General features: G+C 42.8%; 1 protein-coding gene across 1 annotated transcript; it reads right to left on the bottom strand.

Annotated features, from left to right (window-relative positions):
* Positions 1-917: 917 nt before the first annotated feature.
* Positions 918-24,396, bottom strand: aplf (aprataxin and PNKP like factor). The gene is made up of 11 exons (XM_056280720.1): positions 24,125-24,396; positions 23,788-23,908; positions 23,032-23,103; positions 20,742-20,890; positions 19,225-19,492; positions 13,789-13,918; positions 8,745-8,914; positions 7,690-7,973; positions 6,989-7,111; positions 4,311-4,357; positions 918-1,610 (listed from the first exon to the last, which is right to left on the bottom strand). Exons 2-11 carry the CDS (start codon positions 23,878-23,880, stop codon positions 1,399-1,401), a joined length of 1,548 nt encoding a protein of 515 aa, XP_056136695.1. The 5' UTR covers positions 23,881-23,908; positions 24,125-24,396; the 3' UTR covers positions 918-1,398.
* Between the last annotated feature and the right edge of the window lie 284 nt (positions 24,397-24,680).

Raw genomic sequence — 24,680 nt, 5'->3', positions numbered from 1 at the left:
ATAATTTATTTCTACTACCACCAAGCTCTGCTTCCACGCGCACCGCGGCGGCCCTCCTACTCGTCATGGCCCGACGCTCCAGCGCCGTAATTTTAATCACATCTACTTTTACAGTTTAATTATTGTTACCGCCATCCATCATACAAGAGCAACCTGTCATACTGAGACCTTGCAGGGAAAAAGGCTTTTAAAGTTGATGTGAGAAATGCAGTCACCATCTGGCTGTACATATATTAAATCTTCACTTGTTAACATGTCAGCAATCAGATGAACCTTTTAAGGAGGAAAAGTCAATTGGCTCCCATTCCAATTAAATTGGATTTGGTGTTCGAAGGAAGAACACAAGGGCAACACATGGCAATTTCAGTTCATCCGATTAGCAGTCTGAGTGATGCAGGCAAGAAAATTACCAAATTCCATCACAACGAATGGGTCTGTGAATTAGAAGATTTCAGCTTCTTCAATTTCCTTCGTCTTTTTTTTTTTTAACTTTTTACTGAAGAACCCATTTTTGGCTTGCAGACACAAGATTAGTGCCATCAGAAACAGAAGCTGAATTTTAGGAATCTAAGTATTGCAGAAGCTGAATATGCACTGTATAAATTTGGATTTCTGTTTGTGCTAAAAAATCCACCACACTTTTAAGTTCTTACAATACAGGTTAAAATCTCTTAACACAAATTTACACGATTCAAATTCAGTTTCTGCAGTACAAATTCAATTAATAAAACATAAGTTAATTTTCTCCTGGCGCTATTCTCATGCTGTATAGTTCAAGGTGTTAACCAATATCCTTGACGACTCAATCAAATGGCTGTCTTGAGTTGATCATGTTCATCTCCCTGGCGGCAGCCAGTTCATTTTTTGCTTCTCTGTGAAAGACGACTAGAGACATCATTTAACCAAGTGTATTGGGCATATTTGCATGTAAAAACAAACAGAAGGTCATCTCAACATGACAATGACGCTCCTAAAATCCCAGTGTGTGACACATATTCTGAGGACGGATTGGTTGAATGTAGTCTGAATGGACTCAACTTTAAACAAAGTATCTTATGAGGCCTGTTAATCAAAAGAATTCAAAATTTGACAGAAACAAAAGGTAATGTTGTAAAAACGGATTAAATTCCAGTTAGTCAGTCAGCCAGCATTATGAATTGTTTATTATGATGACCTAAATTTACCGGACTCATTTGTGTATTCAAAGTGACTATAAAGGTGTAGTGGAATCATGATTTCTACCCCAAAATAAAATGCCAGCATTAAATGTCCTTTTTCCCACACCTTCTGTCAACAGTATATAGTATACACTGTATTCACTGTGTACATTTTGTATCGGAAGATTTCTTGAATGAAAATTATGTAAACGTGGATTATTGAAATAAAAGAAGGCCGTGCTTATTTATTTCTCTTCATAAAAGCCTTGGCCTCCTTCTGAAGCTGCTTGATGTCCTCCTTGCCGCTTTCATCCGAGTCTGGGGGTACGTAGTCCGAGTCGTCCACGTTGTCATCACTTTCATCATTGATGAAGCTGTCACTGTCCCCAAAGTCGTCTCCATCATCGTCATCATCAGCAGGACTTTTTTTCCCTTGCTTCCTTGTGGTCCTTGCTGCAAAACGATGATCAGTTTTAATACTTGCAAACGACTGAAGGCATGCAGTACGAATTGTACCCGCACACCTCTTGTTGAGATCCCATTACATGCCTATCACACTGCATGTTGTGAGCGCATGCTGTGTTGATTCATTTTTACACTGCAATAATCCAGTCTGTCCTCTGCACATCCACCACTGTCTGGTTTGGATCGGCCACCTGACAGGACAGGGACAGACTACAACGGACAGTTAGGTCTGCAGAGAAAATCATTGGTGCCAACCTGCCCTCTATTCAGGACTTACACACTTCCAGAGTCAGGAAATGGGCAAGCAACATCACTGTCAGACCCATCACACCCTGGTCACAACCTGTTCCAACTCCTCCCCTCTGGTAGGCGCTACAGAGCACTGTGCACCAAAACAACCAGATTTTAAAACTCTTTCTTTCCGTGGGCTGTCATTCAAATGAACGCTTAATATTGTATATTGTCAATACATCCAACCATTTTGTATAAACTGTACTGTACATTTTACGTATACTGGTACACTCTGTCGTGTCCATCTACCTCAGGCATGTATGTAAGTAACTTGCTAACATCTACTTCAGCATCTCTGATATATTTTCTGCACCATTGTACCTTATCACCTCTTATCTCACCTGTATAATTCAACCCTTGTGTATATATCTGAAGATTATTGTGTTGTAGTGTCGTTACCCTAACTTAAGTACACTGAGACAGCCACTAAACCATAGTCAAATCCCATGTATATACAAACCTACATGGTCAATAAACACGATTCTGATATCTGTGTACATATGCAAAGTTTCCATGTTTAAGAATCCAACTAAGGTTCATCATATTGAACTGCATGGTAATGTAAAATATGTCAAACCAAAATAAGTTTTAAAATACTCCCTCAAATATTGCAGACCTCTTTTGGGAGAAGTTTTTGGCAATAGATTCTCATTATTAATTTAGACAACATAATTGTGTATCACAATATGACAATATCTGAATTTCACAACCGTATAAAAAAACTGCATTAACACCCTTGAAAGACAATAAACAATGATATTGAAATACTGCCCAGTCCTATATATCCCACGCTATGTGAGCTTTACAAATTCATAAAGCCTTAAATGCAAATGTTAAAGCTTAACCATTCTCCTTGGCGGTTCATTCCTAAAAAAGAACAATGATGTAAAATACTTTAAAAATCACTCAAGCCTTACATTTGACCTTCTCCTCGACCTTACTCCTCTTCAATCACACTACAAACTACTCCCTATTGGATACTACTTCAATAACACTGCTCCAGGAAATATGGAGGGATTTATACAGTCTAGACTAAAAGAAAAAGAATCAAGCATCCGGGTGGCGTGGCGGTCTATTCCGTTGCCTATCAACACGGGGATCGCCAGTTCGAATCCCCGTGTTACCTCCGGCTTGGTTGGGCGTCCCTACAGACACAATTGGCCTGTCTGCAGGTGGGAAGCCGGATGTGGGTATGTCTCCTGGTCACTGCACTAGCGCTTCCTATGGTCGGTCGGAGCGCCTGTTTGGGGGGGAGGGGGAACTGGGGGGAATAGAGTGATCCTCCCATGCACTACGTCCCCCTGGCGAAACTCGTTGCTGCCAGGTGAAAAGAAGCAGCTGGCGACTCCACATGTATCGGAGGAGGCATGTGGTAGTCTGCAGCCCTCCCCGGATCGGCAGAGGCGGTGGAGCAGCGACTGGGACGGCTCGAAAGAGTGGAGTAATTGGCAAGTACAATTGGGCAGAAAAGGGAAAAGACTGTCCAAATCAAGCCTCAGGGAGCACGAACCAGGCCTTGGTCTTAGATGACACCCTGAGAAAAATGTCTAAACTATGAACGTAAATGTTCTTTGGGGAGAAAAACATTCTGTTCTGCTTGAGAGAGGACATCTCATTACAGCAGGGAAGAAAACCTTTGAGTGCGACAGGTCATTTCAGAGGAGAATAGGTTACAAAGCCATTTCCTCTACAACAGTGGCTTTATGTCCTGAAGAGCACTGAAATCAAGTTATAAAGCTGCTAGCTAAATGGTCGGTACTTCCCAGTGGGGTTTACAGACACGATGACCCAGTGACAGTGTCTGGGAAGCTGAATGTATGTGTGTATTGGGATTAACGACTGGGAGGCTGGGTTAGGTCTTTTACACGACTTTGACACAAGTGGACGTTGAAGCTGTGAATCCGTTTTGTCATGTTTTATTTCACAAAGCCAGGCAAGCTTGAGCTAGGAAGCGGAAAGAAGTGAAACATCTGACACGGTCAATTCTACTCTGAATGCGGTTGTTTTAACTGTTGAGAACTTCTTGGTCTTCACCAAAACCATACGTCGAATGTTTGTTCATGGACTCATTTCTTGGCACACTTCATCCAAAGTAGGGTCATGCAGGGGCTGGCATCTATGACAGAAGGAAACCCTGGACCGGTCCTTTGTCCATCACACACACTTACCCCTCAACACACAAAAACACATTCTCACATACAATCACTCGCACACTACCAGGACAATTTAAGTCTCCCAATCAGCTGTCTTTAGACGGCGGGAGGAAGCCCTCACAAACACAGAAGAACATGCAAACCCTGCACTGAACCCAGATTGAACCCAGGACCACCTTGTTGCGACACAGCAGTGTTAACAACTAAGAAGAATAACGACAGAATACAACATGAAAAAACCCACCTGGTCTTTTGGTGTGTTTGTATTCTTTCAAATGAAGAGGGTTTTTTCTGGAAGGACGAAAGAAAAGTTGAAATCATTATGTTATTCGTGTGGCGACATCTGACAGAAATGGCATTGAAAACCCCCATGAATTGTGGTGTAGTCGCTGAAAGAGTATCACCAGCAGGGGGGGTGAACTACAGGGAAGTCACAGATAGCTCATATTGTGAAATTACAGGCGCTTCCCTGAAAACATGACTTTAGACATTTTGGGGTGGAGGGGTCTCTAAAACATTGATTACCAAATTGTTTATTGTTTTTGCTACAATCAAGCCCTTCGGGACTACCTTGTGAATTTAGGCTATCGAACTCATTCCTAACCCCCATGATACCTTGCGTAAATTATGGGCGCGACTTCCAGCATGTCCTCACTGAACCAGAACCGGTGTTTTCCATGGTAACAGTACGCTAACCGTCTTTCTTAGAGCGATTTGTATGGCGTCTCATTCATTCATGAAGATCTAGCCAGCCAAATTAGCTAATGATGTGGGCCAAATTTTAATGGCTAGATGACTGGGTCAGAGCATCTCTAAAACGGCAGGACTTGTGGGGTGCTCCCAGTATGCAGTAGCCAGTATGACCAAAAGTGGTCCAAGGAAGGACAACTGGTGAACCAGCGACAGGGGTCATGGCCACCCAAGGCTCATTGATGTGTGTGGGGAGCGAAGGCTAGACCGTCTGGTCCAATCCCACAGAAGAGCTACTGTAGCTCAGATTGCTGAAAAAGTCAATGCTGTCTATGATAGACAGGTGTCAGAATAACAGTGCATCACAGCTTGCCATGTATGAGGTTGCATAGCCGCAGACCGTTCAGAGAACCCATGATGACCCCTGTCCACTGTCGAAAGCATCTACAATGGGCACATGAATGTCAGAACTGGACCATGGAGCAATGGAAGAAGGTGGCCTGGTCTGATGAATCACGTTTTCTTTTACATGATGTGGACGGTTGGGTGCTGTCGTTTACCTGGGGAAGAGATGGCACCAGGATGCACTATAGGAAGAAGGCAAGCCGGTGGTTCTGCTGGGAAACACTGGGTCCTGGCATTCATGTGACTGTTATTTTGACACATACCACCTACCTAAACATTTTTGCAGACCAGCTACACCCCTTCATGGCAACGGTATTCCCTGATGGCAGTGGCCTCTTTCAGCAGGATAATGCACCCTGCCACACTGCAAAAATGGTTCAGTAATGGTTTGAGGAACATGACAAAGAGTTCAAGGTGTTGCCTTTGCCTCCAAATTCCCCAGATCTCAATCCAATCGAGCATCTGTGGGATGTGCTGGAAAAACAAATCTGATCCATGGAGGCCCCACCTCGCAACTTAGAGGACTTAAAGGATCTGCTGCTAATGTCTTGGTGCCAGATACCACAGGACACCTTCAGAGGTCTTGTGGAGTCCATGCCTCAATCAATGGGTCAGAGCTGCTTTGGTGGCACGAGGGGGACTTACACAATATTAGGCAGGTGGTTTCAATGTTTTTGGCTGGTCGGTGTATATATGCTTGCATCATGAATGTTTTATTACCAATGACTAATTTTAAGTCCTCGCTGAAGTTTGCCACTCAACAAAAAAACTGAGCTCTCCCAAAAGCCGCACAATAGTTTGCACCTTGAGTACCAGAAGTATCTATGCTTACAGTAAAGACTTGAAATGTTACCAGATACAATCGGATATCAGGGATTTGAGCTGCAAACTTGATAACCCTCATGACACACACACACCTTTACCCATTCCTTTAACATGCAATACAGTAAAGAGGTAAATAAGATTATATCCATTTATAATCGATCCAGTCATCCATCCAAAGCCTCTTCTCAACTCCCAAAGCAGTTTTTTTCAGGTTATTTTTCTGTGCTGCATCTGACACATCACAGATTACACTATGTCTCTATAAAAAGTGACTTCATTAACTGGACCCCCTGCTTGGCTGTTAAGCTGTACATGCTCTTCAAGACTGCAATAAAATGTGTAGTAGGGTGGCGTCCAGGTAGTGTAGCGGTCTATTCCGTTGCCTACCAACACGGGGATTGCTGGTTCGAATCCACACGTTACCTCTGGCTTGGTCGGTCGTCCCTACAGACACACCTGACCGTGTCTGCGGGTAGGAAGCCGGATGTGGGTATGTGTCCTGGTTGCTGTACTAGCGCCTCCTCTGGTTGGTCGGGGCACCTGTTCGGGGGGGAGGGGGAACTGGGGGGAATAGTGTGCTCCTCCCATGTGCTACGTCCCCCTGGTGAAACTCCTCACTGTCAGGTGAAAAGAAGCGGCTGGCGACTCCACATGTATCGGAGGAGACATATGGCAGCCCTCCCCGGATCGGCACAGGGGGTGGAGCAGCGACTGGGACGGCTCGGAAAATAGGGTAATTGGCCAAGTACAATTGGGGAGAAAAAGGGGGGGGAAATGTGCAGTAGTCTTCTACAGACACTAATCTTAGTTTACAGCATAAGGGAGTGCTATGTCAGACCAGACCCTGTGGGTATTTAAAGGCCTTTAGCTTACGAAACAATCAAAAATGTGTCTGGAGACGCATCTTTCCCATTATGATGAATTTCAATCATTGTGTATTGATCGGTTCTCTGTTTACAATACCAGTAGTGGTGGCTATTCCCCTGTGATGCCGGTACAAACCTGTAACAGTCAGTGCCGTAGGGACACTCGGGGAGGTCAGCAGCCTCCGCTTCATCTTCTTTCTCCTCCTTGTAGTCACTGTCGCCAGGGTGACTGCACTCCTGAAAGTGTAGTGGATTTTTCCTAAGGGTGGGGGGGATGGGGAGTGACCAATCAGGGAAAAAAACTAAGTAATTTTCAGTTCGTTATGAAAAGACATTTAAAAGACTTGGATATAAAGCTGGCACTGTACATTAAGTTTCTATTTAAAATTTTCTTCGTACATACTTAGTGCCTACTTATGCCATCTTAAAACTCCTTGCAAGTAAACAAAAGTGCTAAAGAGAAAGAGAGACAGAGAACAAAAGAGAAAGAGCCAAAGAGAGAGAGAAGGAAAACAGAGAGAGAGAGATGGGGGGGGGGGGCTTGTGTTTTTGAAACGAACTGACTTGTTATGGAGAGGTCAATGGAGACAAACTGAAGTGTAAAGCAGGTGATGCCTGTTTGATTCTCAGATAAGAGCTTTTGGAACCAAGTGATGGTTGCATGGTTTCACTCTCGCACTTACCTCATTTTGAGGATAACGGACTACGTCAAAGAGAATGCAGGGCTTTAGCTTCAACAGCAAATCAATAGTAAATCATCTACTTATTGGAACATCCAACATTCATCGTTTTCCCTCTCTTTTTCACTCTAATAGCATTGTTAAAGGGATAATATACCTGTAGCAATCCTTCCCATAAGGGCAGGGTTTTCGGAGTAAGGCTTTGGAAGGGGTTTGGTTAGAGGCAGAGCAATGGTCTGTTCCAAGACGCTTTGCTCTGTCATCTGTCAGTTCATCTTCTGACTTTCTGTCTTGCTTGTCAGGTTGGTTGATGCCAGCGGTTGGGTTTGCTAACTTGTTTCCCTTCCTGTCGCCTGTCCCGTTTTCTGACTCTTCTGCATCAAGGCTGTCAAACTCTTCACTCTCTGAAGCTCTTCTGGCCTGCTGCCTGGCTCTGGGCACCTGCAAAGGAGTTTGCTAGAACTTATCCCAAAACATCAGAATCACAAAGAAAACTTTTGTTTTAAGCATTTGAGTATGCTGCCTATCTAAATGAAAAATAAACTTCTCCTGTTCATTCATTCCTTCAAGGATGGGTTGACTTTTTTTTTTTTTAACCCATACCTCATCAAAACAGTGTCAGGCATAATTTAGAATCAGGGTGTCTCCCCGCCTGCCGCCCAATGACTGCTGGGTTAGGCTCCTGCATCCCCACGACCCTGAGCAGGATAAGTGGTTTGGATAATGGATGGACATACAAAAACGTCACTCATCACTTCAGTATTGAGAAATGTACTACTTTACTTCATCTTCCCACTGGGCGTCAACACGGTTGAATGGGGCAACGTTTCTCAATACTGAAGCGATTGGTGAAGTTTTTTTCCACATGATTCAAAATAATTTCCGACAACATTTTAATGCATTCTGTACACCAAAAAGTGAACATATCCTATCCTTTAGTATTAGAGAGCAACTATTTTATTCACTTAGAATTTAAATGATCAAGTTGGTTAGGTTAAGTATTCAGATATTTACCAACTTAGTTGCTATTTATTCGCCAGTTTCACTTTCATGACAACAAATATTTTCAGATGATGTTTCAGGCATGTTTTCACCATTGTACGTATTTATTATATAAAAAAAATTACGGGGCATTTATTTATTTTTAAATAAAATTCAATTACAGATTGTTTTATCACATTTAACCACATCATTTGTTTAAGTGCACTCAACTGCTTCTGACTGAGCCTTCCTCATCTTTCTCCTCTTCGTCAGCATTTGCTCTGCCCCACTGCTCTCTGACTCCTCCCCCACAGAGGTTACAGGGCATGTGCTCTGTGGGGGAGACCCACGCTTGCTGCTGGTTGTCGGCATTGCTGGTCCTTTACTAGTCCTCCCAGCTCCTGGGGACAAAAAAGGAAAGGGAGGAAGAGAGCGAAGGGGGGGGAGTCACACAGGCAGAATAAAAATGAAAAATACAAATGGGATTTCACTCCTACCTAAAATGACCTTGGGCCTTCAATGATGGCCGGTTTTTAAACTCTATATTCTGTCAAGATAAATACCCAATTGAGATATTAATGCATTGCATATATTAGTATGTCTGTTAAGAATTGACTGACAGCATAATTAACATTTTAACAACTTTAATACTATTTTTCAAACAGTTTAAAATGGCCGCTGTCCAACGCCTGTAAATACTGCAACGCCTCGGTGGTAGTCACGGTGCCTCTGAAACGGCGTCTGTAACCAGACATGTTGGCAATAATAAAAAATCAAGTTTAGACTATTACTCTCCACTGGAGAACGCTAGTGTGTTTCTAGGACAGAGCAATGAACGTCACGAAGGAAATGATGCGACCAACACACGTCATAAATAGTGACACATGACGCGCACGATCACGCGCAAATTACGAGCCGTCTTTTTGACAGCTCATGGTTGTTTTAGGTAGATCTTATCATAACTGTTTTTGTACAACTGATCTAAAACTAATTTTAAAGCAAATATAGACAATTTTAGGTGCATTCAGGGAGTGGCAGGTCTGTATCTTTTTTTCCCCACAAAGTTATTAAACTTTGAAAATCCAAAGCCGTCAAAATGACAGCCTTGGTCGTTCTAGTGTTAAAATAATTTAAGATCCAAACTTTCCCCACTAGGAAGAAGATTGTGAGAATTGAGACCAAAAGATGCACCTGTGAAGATTCACGTAAACTTCTCTGCAGGGTGACACAGAAAATAAGTTTCTGAGTAATCATGGCTTGCATGTGTGTGTTTCAACAGGAAGGCAGAAAACCCAAGGAAAATGCCGGCACTTGGATGGACTGTATGGCTTTCTTGCAAAGTATTACAAACTGTTGATTCAAGAGATTTGAGCCTCTATAAATACTGTGAACTACCTCTGAAAAAAGAATTCAAATGAGAGCTGAATGTCTCATGTCTCATCTCATCATCACCCGCTTCTTCAGGGTCGGGTCACGGTGGCAGCAAGCTAAGTAGGGCACTCCAGACATCCCTCTCCCCAGCAATGCCCTCCAGCTCCTCCTGGGGGAGGAGGCGTTCCCAGGCCAGAGTGGACATGTAGTCCCTCCAGCGAGTTCTGGGTCTACCCCACGGTCTCCTCCCAGTTGGACATGCCCGGAAAACCTCCAAAGCAAGGCACCCAGGAGGCATCCTAATCAGATGCCCGACCCATCTCAACTGGCTCCTTTTGATGTGAAGGAGCAGCAGCTCTACTCCAAGCTCCCTCCGGATGTCCGAGCTCCTCACCCTATCTCTAAGGCTGAGCCCAGACACCCTAAGGAGGAAACTCATTTCAGCTGCTTGTATCCAAGATCTCACCCTTTCGGTCACTACCCAAAGCTCATGACCATAGGTGAGGCGAATGTCTCATGTGTGCCTTTTTAATAAATATGGCACAATTCTGGATTACTGTTCTCATAGTGTCCTTCCACCAAAGTACCTAACTCTTACCAGAGCCATACAGCATTTGGGTTTCTGGCATGTTTTGAGTGCATTTTAAATGGCTGAGCTGCAGCCTTGTCCTAAGACTAAGACAGCATTGAGTTGACATTGTATCAACCAGGACCAATATCACTCAGTTACACCCAGAGTACATCACAAAATGAATGGGTGACCCAAATTTCAATACAACTAAGACTGTATGCTCGCTCTTTTCAGCATACTTGTCTTCCTCTCGACGATCTATCCGCCATCTCATTGTCAGACAAGGATTACACAACCCGTCCCTTTGTTCCACAAGGTGCCTGTGGACACACGCACGCACGCACACGCGCGCACGCACACACACACACACACACACACACACACACACACACACACACACTCACACACAGTGCTCTGAGATCCACTATAATTACAAATCTGATGAGACAGATTATATAAAAAGGTCATATGCAGTGTTGGTCTGTTAGTTATTATCAAAATACTAAATGCTCGATGTCACAGTTGAAAAGACTAGGCAGCTCGCAGATGCGGCTTTGTGAATATGACGCAGAGCAATGGTTGGGAAAAAAAAGAAAAAAGAATAAAAAGGACAATTCTTTCAGTAAAAGCACAGCTTTTATACAGCTATACATATTTTACACAGATCAATGCGGACTCTCCACGCTCTTGAAAATCAATTATCATGGCCCAGTCGGGATTATAATCAGCCATTAAATCATCTAGTGCAGGGGTTGGCAACCTTTATGATGTTCTGTGCTGCTTTACAAAGTAAAATAAATAAATAAATAAATAAATAAAAAAATCACACAACCAAGTGCCAGTTCATTTTCATAATGAGCATTTATCTATTTATTTTATTTACTACTGCTGCTTGTACCCCCGGCTGAAACGAGTACAAGCGGCTAAAATGAGTTTCCTCCGTCTGGGCTCAGCCTTAGAGATAGGGTGAGGAGCTCAGACATCCGGAGGGAGCTCGGAGTAGAGCCGCTGCTCCTTCGCATCGAAAGGAGCCAGTTAAGATGGATCGGGTATCTCACTAGGATGCCTCCTGGGCGCCTTCCTTTGAAGGTTTACCGGGCACGGCCAACTGGGAGGAGACCCCGGGGTAGAACCAGAACTCGCTGGAGGGACTACATGTTCAATCTGGCCTGGGAACGCCTTGGGATCCCCCAGGAGGAGCTGGAGGGCGTTGCTGGGGAGAGGGACATCTGGAGTGCCCTACTTAGCTTGCTGCCACCGCAACCCGATCCCGGAAAAGTGGCTGATGATGATGCTTGTACCCCCATCTAGATTTTGCATACCAAAAGAGCTGCACTCTACACACACACACATTTTATTATTTGTGCAAATGTATGAAAATTACTGGGCACAAAAGAAAATTAATTCAATCTTACCAATTTAGTACGACCCTTGTTTGTAGTAATATCTGGTAACCACTGCTAGACATAGACCATTGTTTACATCCACACTCTCATCAAGAGCTATGCTGAATACCAACACATCTTTCAATGCAAGGGTTTGCTGGTGCCTTATGTTTTCAGCCATGTCTGTAATGCCCCTCCACAATTCTCACAGAAACTAGCATTTCTTTAATCTTGTTGGTGATCGTGTCTTTGTTTGGCTACCCATCAAATATGACCTCCGAACTGCTGAGGAAAGCCTCCTTCATACACTCTCCATAGGAGAGTGGCTTACCGTGTCTAGCAATGCACTGTACGACTTTATACCTGCCCTCTGTAGCTTGGTTTTTGGCAGCACATTGAGTTGTAAACATGCTGCTTTGCTTCCTGTACATTGTTTCAGCTTTATCAGTCTTATCTTTGATGTTTTTCTTATGCCTTGTTTCAAAATGATTAGACAATATTGCTTCTGCTGTCGTCACTTGTTGACATAAAGCAAAGAAAGAAAGCTAGCTAGCTATCTACCAGCTCCTCAACAGATCAGAGGGAGGGGGAGGAGGGAAGAGGGGTATGATAGACCACTTCAACTGTGCACACACACATTCATACCTAGGGACAATTTAGTATGACCGATTCACCTGACCAACATGTCTTTGGACTGTGGGAGGAAACTGGAGCCCCTGGAGAAAACCCACGTAGGCATGGGGAGAACATGCAAACGCCACACAGAGGACGACCCCCAAGGCTGGACTACCCCAAGGCTTGAACCCAGAACCTTCTTGCTGTGAGGCGACTGCGCTAACCACTGCACCAGCATGCCGCCTGTGTTATATAGTTCCTCATAAACACCTTGGTGTTTGTTATGTGCACTTTCATTTAGGGGCAGGTGATTACAAGAAGCCTTCTTTATTGCTTCACTCTGTTCATTCATCCTCATTGACAATAAATATAGGTCAGACTGAAGGACATTAGCAACGGTTGCTATTCACACAAGCCCTCCTACTGGTGCATCAGCGGACCAACCAAAAGGCTGACAAAAGGTTCAATTGCAGAATGAACATGCTGCACAATGCCTGAAGAAAATAACTAAAAGGGGCAATTGCAAGTTGTACTGGTGCGCCTAGTTATACATTTTAGTCGCTCCATCTAAAAAAAAAAAAAGGTCTATACTTGTCAGTAAAATAAACAAAAATTACAAGCTTCAGGATTGTAATTTTAAGTGGCAAGACTAGCATTAGTATTAATAATGGTATTAGTAATTTCATTGTGGTTGTACTGGGTGTAGCAGTGGTAGTTTAGCAGTCGCACCAGCAGTAGTAGTAGTAAAGGTCGTGCTAGTTTAGTATTAGTATTAATAGTAAAAGAAGTGGTACCAATATTAATAATGAGTTTTAGGCGTAGTCGTTGCAGCAGCAGCAACATCAGCAGCAGTGGTAGGCTGGTGGTAGCAACAGAAGTTTATTTCTACTGGTAATAATTTGAGTGGTATCAGTAGTTTAGCAGTACTAGTAGTAACATCAGTGGTAGCGGTAACAGTACTGGCAGCAGTCATATAGCAAAAAACCCAGACCACAGCATTCACAATAAATTCCACAGCATTCAAAATGAATTCTGGGTATTGTAGGAATGGCTGAACCTAATCAGAACTTGACTATAGATGCAGAAAACTGGCATTTTCTCGACCAATACAGGGTGTATTTGAATCTTTTTTGCTTCTATAAATTCAGGTGACATTCAAGATTCACAAAACATCTACAATAATGATGGCTTGTTTTCTCTTTAAGTTACTTTCAGACTTATTATGGGTGGTCAAGGTTGTCAATCTGCATTTTTGGACAATCCTCATTTACAGACTGATTGACAGCGGAGGAAAAGGAAAGGAAAATTGCTGTGAAAAGGTAGGAAATTGTACCTTTAGAGGTGGTGCAAGGATTCACGGGAGATGCAACAGAGGCAGTCATCCAGGCAGGTAAAACTCTTTTTTTGGCAGAACAAACTTCATTCTGGGGCCTCTGCACTTCTTTTACTAATCCAGTCTCTCCCTGAAGAAAACAAAGGAATACGACGTCTTGAAAAACTCTCATCAAACCTTTTTTCTCCACAGAAGGGTGGAACATTATGCTTGTTTTTGGCCTGCTTCAGATCACACCTGGGAGCAGTCCAATACAATCAGTCTTAAAGCTGGGGTATGCGTTCTTTATGGCATCATTGGGAAAAAATTCCATAATAACCTCTTGGAATATTATAATTCAAGTGGTCTGAGAGAAAACTAGACTTGTGCGCCTCTTGTTCTTCAGTTTACTGGCGGACTACAAACCAACATTAAAGGTGCATGCAGCCACCTACTGTACTGGAATGTGTAACATCATGACTTTACAAAGAAATTATATTCTGGATAGTAACCCTGTTTCATTTAAGTACTTAAATAAAGCCTTTTGGGTACAGTGGAGCAGTGGTTAGCATGGTCGCCTCACAGCAAGAAGGTCCTGGGTTCGAGCCCTGGGGTAGTCCTTGGTGGGTCATCCTGGGTCACCCTCTGTGTGGAGTTTGCATGTTCTCCCAGTGTCTGCCTGGAATTCCTTCGGGCGCTCCAATTTCCTCCCACAGTCCAAAGACATGGAGGTCAGGTGAATTGGCCATACTAAATTGTCCCTAGGCATGAATGGGTGTGTGTGTGTGTGTGTCAGCCCTGTGATGGCCTGGCGGCCTGTCCTGGGTCTCTCCCCACCTGCCGCCCAATGACTGCTGGAATAGGTTCCAGCATCGCTGCAACCCTGAGAGCAGGATAAGCGGTTCAGATAATGGATGGATGAAGCCTTTTGCACCGGTAATTGTTTGTCTCCTGTCTCTAACAGACCTTTGATGTTCCACTCTCTTCCCATATCTACCACCCTGCCCTTCAGTCTTTCTCTTTCTACACTGAACTTCTCACAATTTATCTCAACCTCCTCTTGGTTCTGTATTCAGGCTTTAAAAAATTTAGCCCATAACAGAAGATTTTAGCGAATCACGGGTCATTTCAGAGAGAGGGCATTCCTATTGGCTGTTCTACAAATGCAGATGCGCATGTACACAATCAATTCGTGTCCGCCCCGCCAGTTGCTTGCGATTGTAACCGCAAAGCTACGGTCACACATGTGCGAATGCAGGAGAATGACCACTGCTTGCGAATTCGTATTTTGTCATGCTGAATGTGGGCAGTGCAGGATGAGACACACATAGAAATCGGTTTTCTGTTTTGCAGTCCGTTTGAGCGGTTGTTGGTTTTGCAACAGGAAAATGTACACCGAAGTCCAGAGTACGATAATTAATATTTTCACTCAGTTGTCTCACTTGTGCATGTTATCATAGTTTTACAGACAAATATGGAGGAACATTGGTTCATTCATTCATTATCCAAACCACTTATCCTTACTCAGGGTCACGGGGATGCTGGAGCCTATCCCAACAGTCATTGGGCGGCAGGCGGGGAGACACCCTGGACAGGCTACCAGGCCATCACAGGGCCAAAACACACACACACATTGGGAAAATTTAGTACGGCCGATTCACCTGACCTACATGTCTTTGGACTCTGGGAGGAAACCGGAGCCCCCAGAGGAAAGCCACGCAAACATGCAAACTCAACACAGATGACCCAGGACGACCTCCAAGGTTGGATTACCCCGGGGCTTGAACCCAGAACCGTCTTGCTGTGAGGCAACCGCACTAACCACTGCACCACCATGCCGCCTGAAGAAAATTGGTTTTCAAGTTATATTTATATGCCGCAAAATATGAATTGATGTTTATTGTTTATTTGACAGGGACAATGCACAATTTTACAATTGCACCACAGTTATTAATAACTTTTCCATGTATTTGTTATTAATAACTTTTACATTTATTTATATTCAATGCCCGTCTCCCGACTCACTACCAGCCAGACAACATCTCTCTTGTGGGGGCAATTGGTAGTGTTCACAGGCAATTTCGTACAATACCGGCTGGTTAGACACAGCAACAATCAAAGTCTCCTCTATCCCGGCTCACTATGGAAACTACAGCTAATTACAGCCAAGTGGAGTCAACCATACACACTTCTTTGCTATTGGTTGAGGCTACGGATTCATCAGTCGAAGTTCACCAAAGTTGAATTCCACGCAAAGCGAAGACGCACATTTCTTTCGCCACTGGAAGCAAATGTTTTATTTGCCCCTTTGCTCGCATAGAATTTCATGCGTGTGACTGTAGCATAAGCCTAAAAATCAACAAGACCAACTTGAAATAGCTGCTTCAGTGTAAGGGGCTGACGAGCAATGCGGAGGTCATTTGTTGGGAGGGACTTAACGAAGTGATACGAGGCAGCAGAGCGGTGGAAGGATTTGCATTGGAATGTTCAGTTACCTACTGCAGCTTTAAACTTTTGACTAATGCACTCTGACCCTTATACTTTTTATGCCACATTCTTTCTCCATGGTTTTTTTTTCTTTTTTAATTCTTCTATTCTGTATATCTTATGTAATGCCTCATGTAAAGTATTCTGAATTGCCTTTTATGTCTGCAAAGTGTAATGAAACTTGCCTTGCCTTTTGACCACTAAGCAGCTCCACCAAAAGAATTGAGGGTTACATGTTTTGCTCCTGGACAGCTCATGTTTTCCACCAGTAGCAGACACCATCTGCACTGGGATCAGCTACAGCAAGCACCAACACCCAACAAAATACACCATTGCCTTTGTTCGAGCAGGGGAGTAGCCCCAGCCCCAGCCAAAGGCCCAGGGTGGGCTGCTCGCAACAAGGGACTGGCACTTTCTGATCAACCTAGGGAGACAACTGAGGTTCCCAGACACCATCGCAGCTGCCACACTCAGGCCAGACATGGTCCTGATGTTTGTGGCAACCAAGCAAGAGGTTTTGCTAGAGCTAACTGTCTCCAGGGGAGATTGGATGGAGGAGGTGCAATAAAGGAAGAGAGCCCGGTATGCAGATCTGGTAGCTGAGTGTCGGAGGAATGGGTGGAAGGCCCACTGTGAGCTGGTTGAAGTGGGCTGCAGGTGCTTTGCAGGCCAGTCTCTACACCGGGTCCCGGGACTCTTAGGATTTTTTGGACCGCAAAGAAGAGCCATTAGGGAACATCTTGGAAACAGCTGAAAAGGCTTCCCATTGACTTTGGGTGAAGAAGGGTGATGCGTGGCGTAATGCGCTACCTAGACAAAAGTCGGGGCTTGATCACCCTCGGCTGGGTCGCTCGGGCGAGGGTGTCTGATGTCAAGACCCGAAACCCCTGATGACCCCAGGTTCATTACTGATGATGCGTCCAGGTTGCACCACATGGTCTATCAAAGAACCAGCAAGTCCTTTCAATCGCAAACCAACTTCATACAGCGAATTCCTCCACCACCAATCTGATTCCAAATCAAGCAGTGTAAGCCCGTAATATCAAACTTTCATTATAAAACCAGAAATAAGTTATCTAAAATGCACATGAGAAAGTTCACTGAGGTTTAATACATTTATCAAAGATAAAAGTGAACTAAAGGAAACAGGTGGCTTGTAATTTCAATAGAAAATCATACTGTAATCTACTTTCATACCAGCAATCATTTTGTTAGAGCACACTTTTTGGCATGAAATCCTACATTAAAGGAAAACAATCACAATTTTCAACATGATTTATCTCTTATTTGTGTAGCTATGCTGTAGGGATAAACTCCATTAGTAGCAGTAATACTGAGCAGTCTTCTGTGTGTCTCTGAAAGGCCAGCGAAGTTGTTTTTGTGAAATCTGAACACTTACTTCCTGTTAATGTGTAATTATCAAATAGACAGACTCCCTCTTAAACTCTCAGCCTATCATAAGCAAGCCTTACCGGCATGGAAATTGATTTACAAGTACAAGTTTTCTCCTCACTGTTACTATGTATGGAATAACTCTAATTTTTTTTATACAAGCACAAGAGCATTTTCTTTATTAACTGGTTTCATAGAAATATTTTAATGGTAGGACAGCTGCCGAACTCAAGGTTATCTCACAACATACGAGTTTCTTGTACATTTTAATTTCCTGTAACAACCACATAATTTGCTATAGTGATGGCAGCTATCCCCAGTGGTTCAATTTCCTTATTGCAAGGTACTTAACATCCTTCCATTATTTCTTTAGTACATCCAAATGTTCTAAAGGAATAATGGACAATAAACAATGTGTGGAAGGGTTTGCTTCACTGAAGCCATAAAAAAACAATAAGGCTGTCCATACTCTTATTTGATAGAGAGTTTATCACTTCTCCATATGTTGTAGCTTACTGGTCCCAGTTTGACCAGAATATTCCATGGTACAAAAGTTGGACATTATCTCAGATATTTTCTCACAAAGTAAAGGAGGTTTCCTTCAAAATGATTCACAGGCGTTATCCAGGGAAGCAATCTCTTTCTAAATATGTGAGAGATATAAATACATTATGCTCGTTTTGTTCTCTCCATCCAGAAACAATGTCACATATCGTTTGGTACTACCGGTATACAAAAACCTGTGACAAGACATATAATTGTTCATTAGAGAGAAGCTATTGGACAACTTTTGAGTTATTCTGTAAATATAGTTTGTTTGTTTTTCTACACTCGAGATAAGAATCTGGAAAAAGGTGCTTTTATAATTAACATCATTCTCTTTCTGCCACAATTTCACATTCATCAATGCAAGTTTTCTATAAGGACTCCTCTTCACAGTGTTTTCATAAAGGACTTGAAACATTACATGGACACAATATAATTCAGTTACAATAAGAAGGCTGTAAAAACAATGACTATTTCATCCACCCATCCATTATCCAAACCGCTTATCCTTACTCTGGGTCACAGGGATGCTGGAGCCTATCCCAGCAGTCATTGGGCGGCAGGCTGGGAGACACCCTGCCTTACTGGGCACATTCTTGCAGTTATTTTTCTTTTCTTTACTTATTCTATTGTATCAAATTTTCATCCCCTGACATTTATCTTTTGATAAGTGATCATTCTTACCACGCTTGTAAGCTCATGGGTGATTACAAAAAAAAAAACTTAATGGTTTACATTGTATAAGAAAATGTGAATAATAACACTGTACCATGTAACCATGTCATTCACATTTTCTTATACAGTTCAAACTAGGAAGTAAGTTTTCACATCCATGAAATGCTCACCACCAACGTCACCGGTGGACACAATTTCGCCAGCATTTCAGAATTACATAGAAGACTGCTCAGTATTATGGCTGGCTGCTAATGCAGTGTTATCCTGACAACATATAATGAGAATATGTTGAAAATCCTGATTGTTTCCATTTAATATTCCTTTATGATGCAGAAAAGTGAACTTGAGTTGGTAGACCTTATCTGAGGTACAGGTCTTGATAATTTCTTCCTTGTATTTCTGTTGGTTTACAGCAACTTCCAGTGCGGCATTCTGGCTGCGGCGTGTCCCTGTCAGGTGCTGTCCAACAGGACATGGTGTCTGACACATGTCCTCTCCAGTCCAAGGTAGCGTCTGACAGATGTCTTGTTTAATAGGAGGAGGTGGCTCACTTTTTGGGCTGGCAGAACCAGAGGGCCTCGTGGGAACATATTCTTCTCCATCTCCTTGGAAAGCCTGACTGTTTCTGGATAGGAGTGATACAGCACACAGATATAATCCAATCAACACATTTAATTGGAAACAGTGGAAAAAGCAACAGACTGGATAACAAGAATGAATTTAAATATTCCCCCCACTACTACTACTACTACTTTCAGCTGCTCCTGTTAGAGGTTGCCACAGCGGATCATCCGTTTCCATTTCTTCCTGTCTTCTGCATCTTCTTCTGTCACACCAGCCACCTGCATGTCTTCCTTCACTACATCCATAAACGACCTCTTTGGCCTTCCTCTTTCCCTCTTCCCTGGCAGCTCCATATTCAGCATCCTTCTCCCAATATACCCAGCATCTCTCCTCCACACATGCCCAAGCTGTCTCAATCTTGCCTCTCTTGCTTTGTCTCCAAACCGTCCAACTTGAGCGGTCCCCTCTAATATAATCGTTCCTAATCCTGCCCCCCCCCCAAAAAAATTGGAAATAAAGCAAAGAAAAACCTTACAACTGAAAAATGTTCAAACCCTATAAAATTTGCATATACTTGTGTATCCTACAGTAGAAGTCAGTGCTGCGGTTTATTCACTGCTAATACATCCCATTAAGAATGTGTGTTATGTTTAGAATGGACATGTTTTAAAATCCTCAAGCATCTTTTACATTCAGCCTATTAAGACTTTTTAAAAATGAGGGCACTACTAATACTATTTGAATTTCAGTTTGTAATTGAAAACTTTTACATTTCAGAAATAAAGTGAACTGCTCTGTCCTGATGGTGATAATGTCTCGATGTGTGCAATTAGGCCAAGATGTCCTGTGACCAACCTGGCACTGTGGCATGAATTTTACATGAGTCTGGCTTTTTGGGTGGTCTAAACGGTGGTCACATTTGTTTGAGTGTCCTCTCTAATCCTTTTGATCTGAGCTTCAAACAAAAAAATTGCAGCATCAGGACAATGAGTGTTGGTAATTCAAAGACAAAAGATAGCCCCAGCAAAAGAGGGCATACATCAATGTTAATCCCCATGTTAGCTTTTAATGGAGTCACCAGATACTCTTAAAACACTTCTAACTCCACGCCCTCCAATTTACAACAGATGAAAGATAAGAGTTCTGACGGCATACAAATAAGTGCAACCTACTTCAAGTCAATTAAAATGAAACCCACAACATTTGAGATGAGTTTGGAGGCGATACATTTGTTAATTTTGTCCCATTATAATAATGCAGAAAAATGACAAAACATCTTTCTGATGTATAAGTACTTAGGAGTGCTGTACCTGCCACCCAAGGCCACCACTTTATAGATATACTTTCCGGGAAGGAGGGAGAAGATGTCACCGTGATGAAGTATGTGCCAGCGGTCTCTCTCCAGAGGCTGCGGGGCATCCTCCAGACATGCCTGACTGAAGCAAGGGTTCACATGGGTCTAATATGTGGGAAAAGAAAAGTGAAATTAAGGTTGCAAGCATTAAGTATGCTGTTGATGACATCTATGGGTGTTTTCTGACCAGTGCTGTCTTTGCTTTAGATCTGAGCTCTAGACTACGAAGCAAGTTCAACATACCCAGGATATCTTTTCATTAGCTGGCTTCACTAAGCCTAACAACTGCAATCACATGTCACAGCGACAGCAATCAACCCGTTAAGTCAACCCAGGTTTTCCCAATCCAACTATGAGCGCGTTCATGTAAAAGGGACAGTGTTTGCACCATATGACCTATTGCAAACACAGAAAAGTCTGCCACAGCTGTGTATTTTACACAAGATAAGTAAACTATAATATTAAACAAATATGAATCGTTTAAAAAATATAATCCAGGCTAAAAAGCAACACAGTTGCTGCTGCCAAAGGCAGGAAGGAAAGCTGGCAAAAAATTGCCGACTGTGTGAATGCATAGGTTAATAGGCTTATCAATATCACTGCCCCATCATTAAGGCTCAAGAAGGTCTGACTATAATTACAATTATAGTGAAATAAAAAGAAAAAAAGAAACAGCGGCACGACAACCTGCCCATTTGTTTGGCAGGAATGGCTGATTGATGATTTGTCACCACCGGCCGGCACGCTAGGTTAGGGGACTGACTGTATGGCACACACTCAGAGGAAGGAACAGGGTTTCTACACACCTCTCTCTCCACTACAAACAAGACTTGAACATCATCTACAATGAACAGGACTGGCCAATCACGGGAACTGGGATTGCAATTCTTCAGACCACTGAGAGGAGACATCCTCGTGGGGGTCCCGAACCGGCTCACGGCTAAAGTGACGGTAAGCATAGCTGCCAGTTTACTTGCCTCTATTTTCATATCAGCTCTGTGTTTGGTTTTCTATTTTTATTTCACATTGTGCTACTGCAGTGGCAAGTTCTGGTTGTGTGTTTGTCATGGCTGTACCATAACAATTCACATGTTCATGCAGTTAGAAAACACAGACCCAAAAAAAAATAGGTAGGTCCAAATAATGATGAATCAACCTATCTATCTATGTATCTATCTGTCATTCCTAAGTTGTTTTACTCTCTTTGAAACCACTGAGACGTCAAACTACCCAATTGAACACTCATTAGTGGTCAGAGATATAAACAATACAATTTTGTAGTGCCTTTGTCACATAAATAACCATGTCAAGGTGTCCGTGAGCAAGATGCCTAACCCTAACTGCCCGCGACGAGCTGATCGATACCTTGCATGATTGACACCGCGATCGGTGTATGTGTGTGTGTGTGTGTGTGGGGGGGGGGGTAAATGTGAGGCATTTATTGATTAGAAGGCACTTTGTGTGGCTGTTGCAGCTAGAAAAGCGTTATATAAATGCAATCCTTGTACCACCCTCATCCTTTACCTGGAGACTACTGAGCAGTCAAGACCTCCACCCTGGAACCACCGGCTTTTGATCTAATCCCACATCTTTCTCCACTCAACTGGCTACATTAAGACTAAAACCAAATTTTTTAAATACCCTGCAATTTGTTCACCTTTAAAATGTAACAGTTATTCCCTTGTATTATTTTATTTTTGGGGAGATTTTCTCCCTTTTACATCTCAAGCTGGCATGTCCAATTCCCTGTTCTCCTAAGGCCCCACCATTTCAATAACCTGATGGCAGTTGCGGACAGCATAGTCTCAGTCATAGACTTCCATGTGAATCGTCAGAAACTGACACACTCCTTTTTGCATACAGGTTTCTCTGTGGGAACGTAAGTGTGGAGATGATTATGCTATTTCCTGTGCACTTGTAGATGTATAAACACCCCATCACCTGTAGGGAGTATTTAATTGAAATGGCGTAAATATTACCATTTCTGGATCCCCATGTGGGTGCACTACCAACTGCACTCCCTGCAACATCCATCCAAGCTGGAGGTAACACTGGGATTCACACCATGAACTTCGGCATTGGGATGCTAGTGTATTACTATACCTACCTGGGCACCCCATATATTTGAGTTCTTTATGTTTCGGATCTCACCAAATCCAAATGCCTACATTTATTCATCTAATTGACCGTCAACAAAATTTGAGTTTGAAAATACAAATGCTGGTTGCAGTGTTAGCTATACTTACTGGCTTAAGGCGCAGTTGCCCGTCCTGGTTCTCCAGAAGGCTGTGGTGCCTAGACACTCTTTTGTCATTGACCTGAAATATGGGGGGGGGGGGGTAATTTCTTCTAAAGAGCTAAATATCCACTTTTCAAAACAGTAATCACATTTAATGCTCAAAATCTAAAACTTATCAGATCAGACCCTCTTACCCTACACTCACTGTATCCATAATGAATACCTGCCTCAATATTGCAGATACTTCCTAATTATGCAGTTTGTTTCCCCTGTGTTAATAATTTCCTGATATCTTATTTCAAACATCAATCTCAGTCATTATTTTACCTTTATCATATTATACTAATTATTATCATGGTTATTGCATACGCTTGGTTCTATTATTATTATTATTATTATTTTCAGGTAGCAAGGTTTCAGTGGGAAATGAGTTAGAAGTGACTGAAAAACGCCTTTAAATGGTATTTACATGTGAGACAATATTTGTTCTATGCTTTCCAAAAAGAAACTATAAAGAACAAAATAAAATACAATATGAACCTAACCAACGGCAAAGTTTTACTTTGTATATTTGTTAGCACTGTAGAGACCTCTAGTGGTAGACTGATTCGTTGTAACAGGGTGTAAATTCTCCTTGATTCTTTTTTTTCCCTTCCCTCTCGTCATTAGAGCAAATTTCCCAACTATCCACCAATGTTCCCACTTCATACAGGGCGGAATCTTTAACAGTAATCAGTAATGCCAAGTAAAAATAAAAACTCACTCCCAGGAATGGACCCCTGCCGAGCACCGTTTCCCCCTCGGGCAAGCGCACTGGCTCCCCCCCGTCCAACGGTACGAGGTCGAACCCCTCCATCTGCCAAGTCTCTCTGGAGAAAAGTTCCCTTTAATCCAGTATAGGTCGTTTTAACTTCTCGGCACCACTGGTCCAACAGCAGTGACTCTTATTAACCGGATAAGACAGGCCCGGCGAGGCTTCTTTTTCCTTCGCTGCCGTTATCCGAGTAGGTTTATTGCAGCCATCTCAATGGCGAAAGCTATCAACAACACACTGTAGTTGGCATTACAACACGCAGATACAAACCGCCTCTTATACATACCTTTAACAGCTGCAAACCAGAAGTGTCCCGTAATTCACCAGCAAACTCAAGACTAGTTAAAACATTAACTAAAGTTAACCGCAAAAACGGGACAGTAGCATTCAAGTGTTAGCCTGAAATGGCTAAACTTCCGGGCTGCCAAGATTTGAGGGCCATGGGCAGCTCATGTGCCGCTGCTCCTACTTTCAAGTGATGTTTAAAAGAGATCGTAAACCTCCCTGCTTAAAAAAAAAATACTTTGCGAATTTTTTGTTGTTTAATTTAGCCTAGCGTGCTTCTTCTTCTTCTTTCTTTGTTTGTTTTGGTTTAATGGCGGTGGACAAACATATTTTACGTACATTACCGCCACCTACTGTATCAGTGTGTATATTTATGGCATTTGATCGTCTGAGCGCTGGCTGATATTGTCCACCCAAGGTGGTCCCATTCACGACGCTCTGTAACCCAGATCCAGCGGCGTAACATCTACATCTTCTCTAGATATATCCACAACGCTCAGATATCTCCTGGCAGCGTCCAGCACCATCTTGATTCTTTCCCTTTTATTTTAGCAGCG

This window comes from Lampris incognitus, chromosome 5 (genome assembly GCF_029633865.1).
Source record: "Lampris incognitus isolate fLamInc1 chromosome 5, fLamInc1.hap2, whole genome shotgun sequence".
NCBI classification, from domain to species: Eukaryota; Metazoa; Chordata; class Actinopteri; order Lampriformes; family Lampridae; genus Lampris; species Lampris incognitus.
Note: the sequence above shows the minus strand (reverse complement) of the source record. Positions and strands in the feature narration are given on the sequence as shown.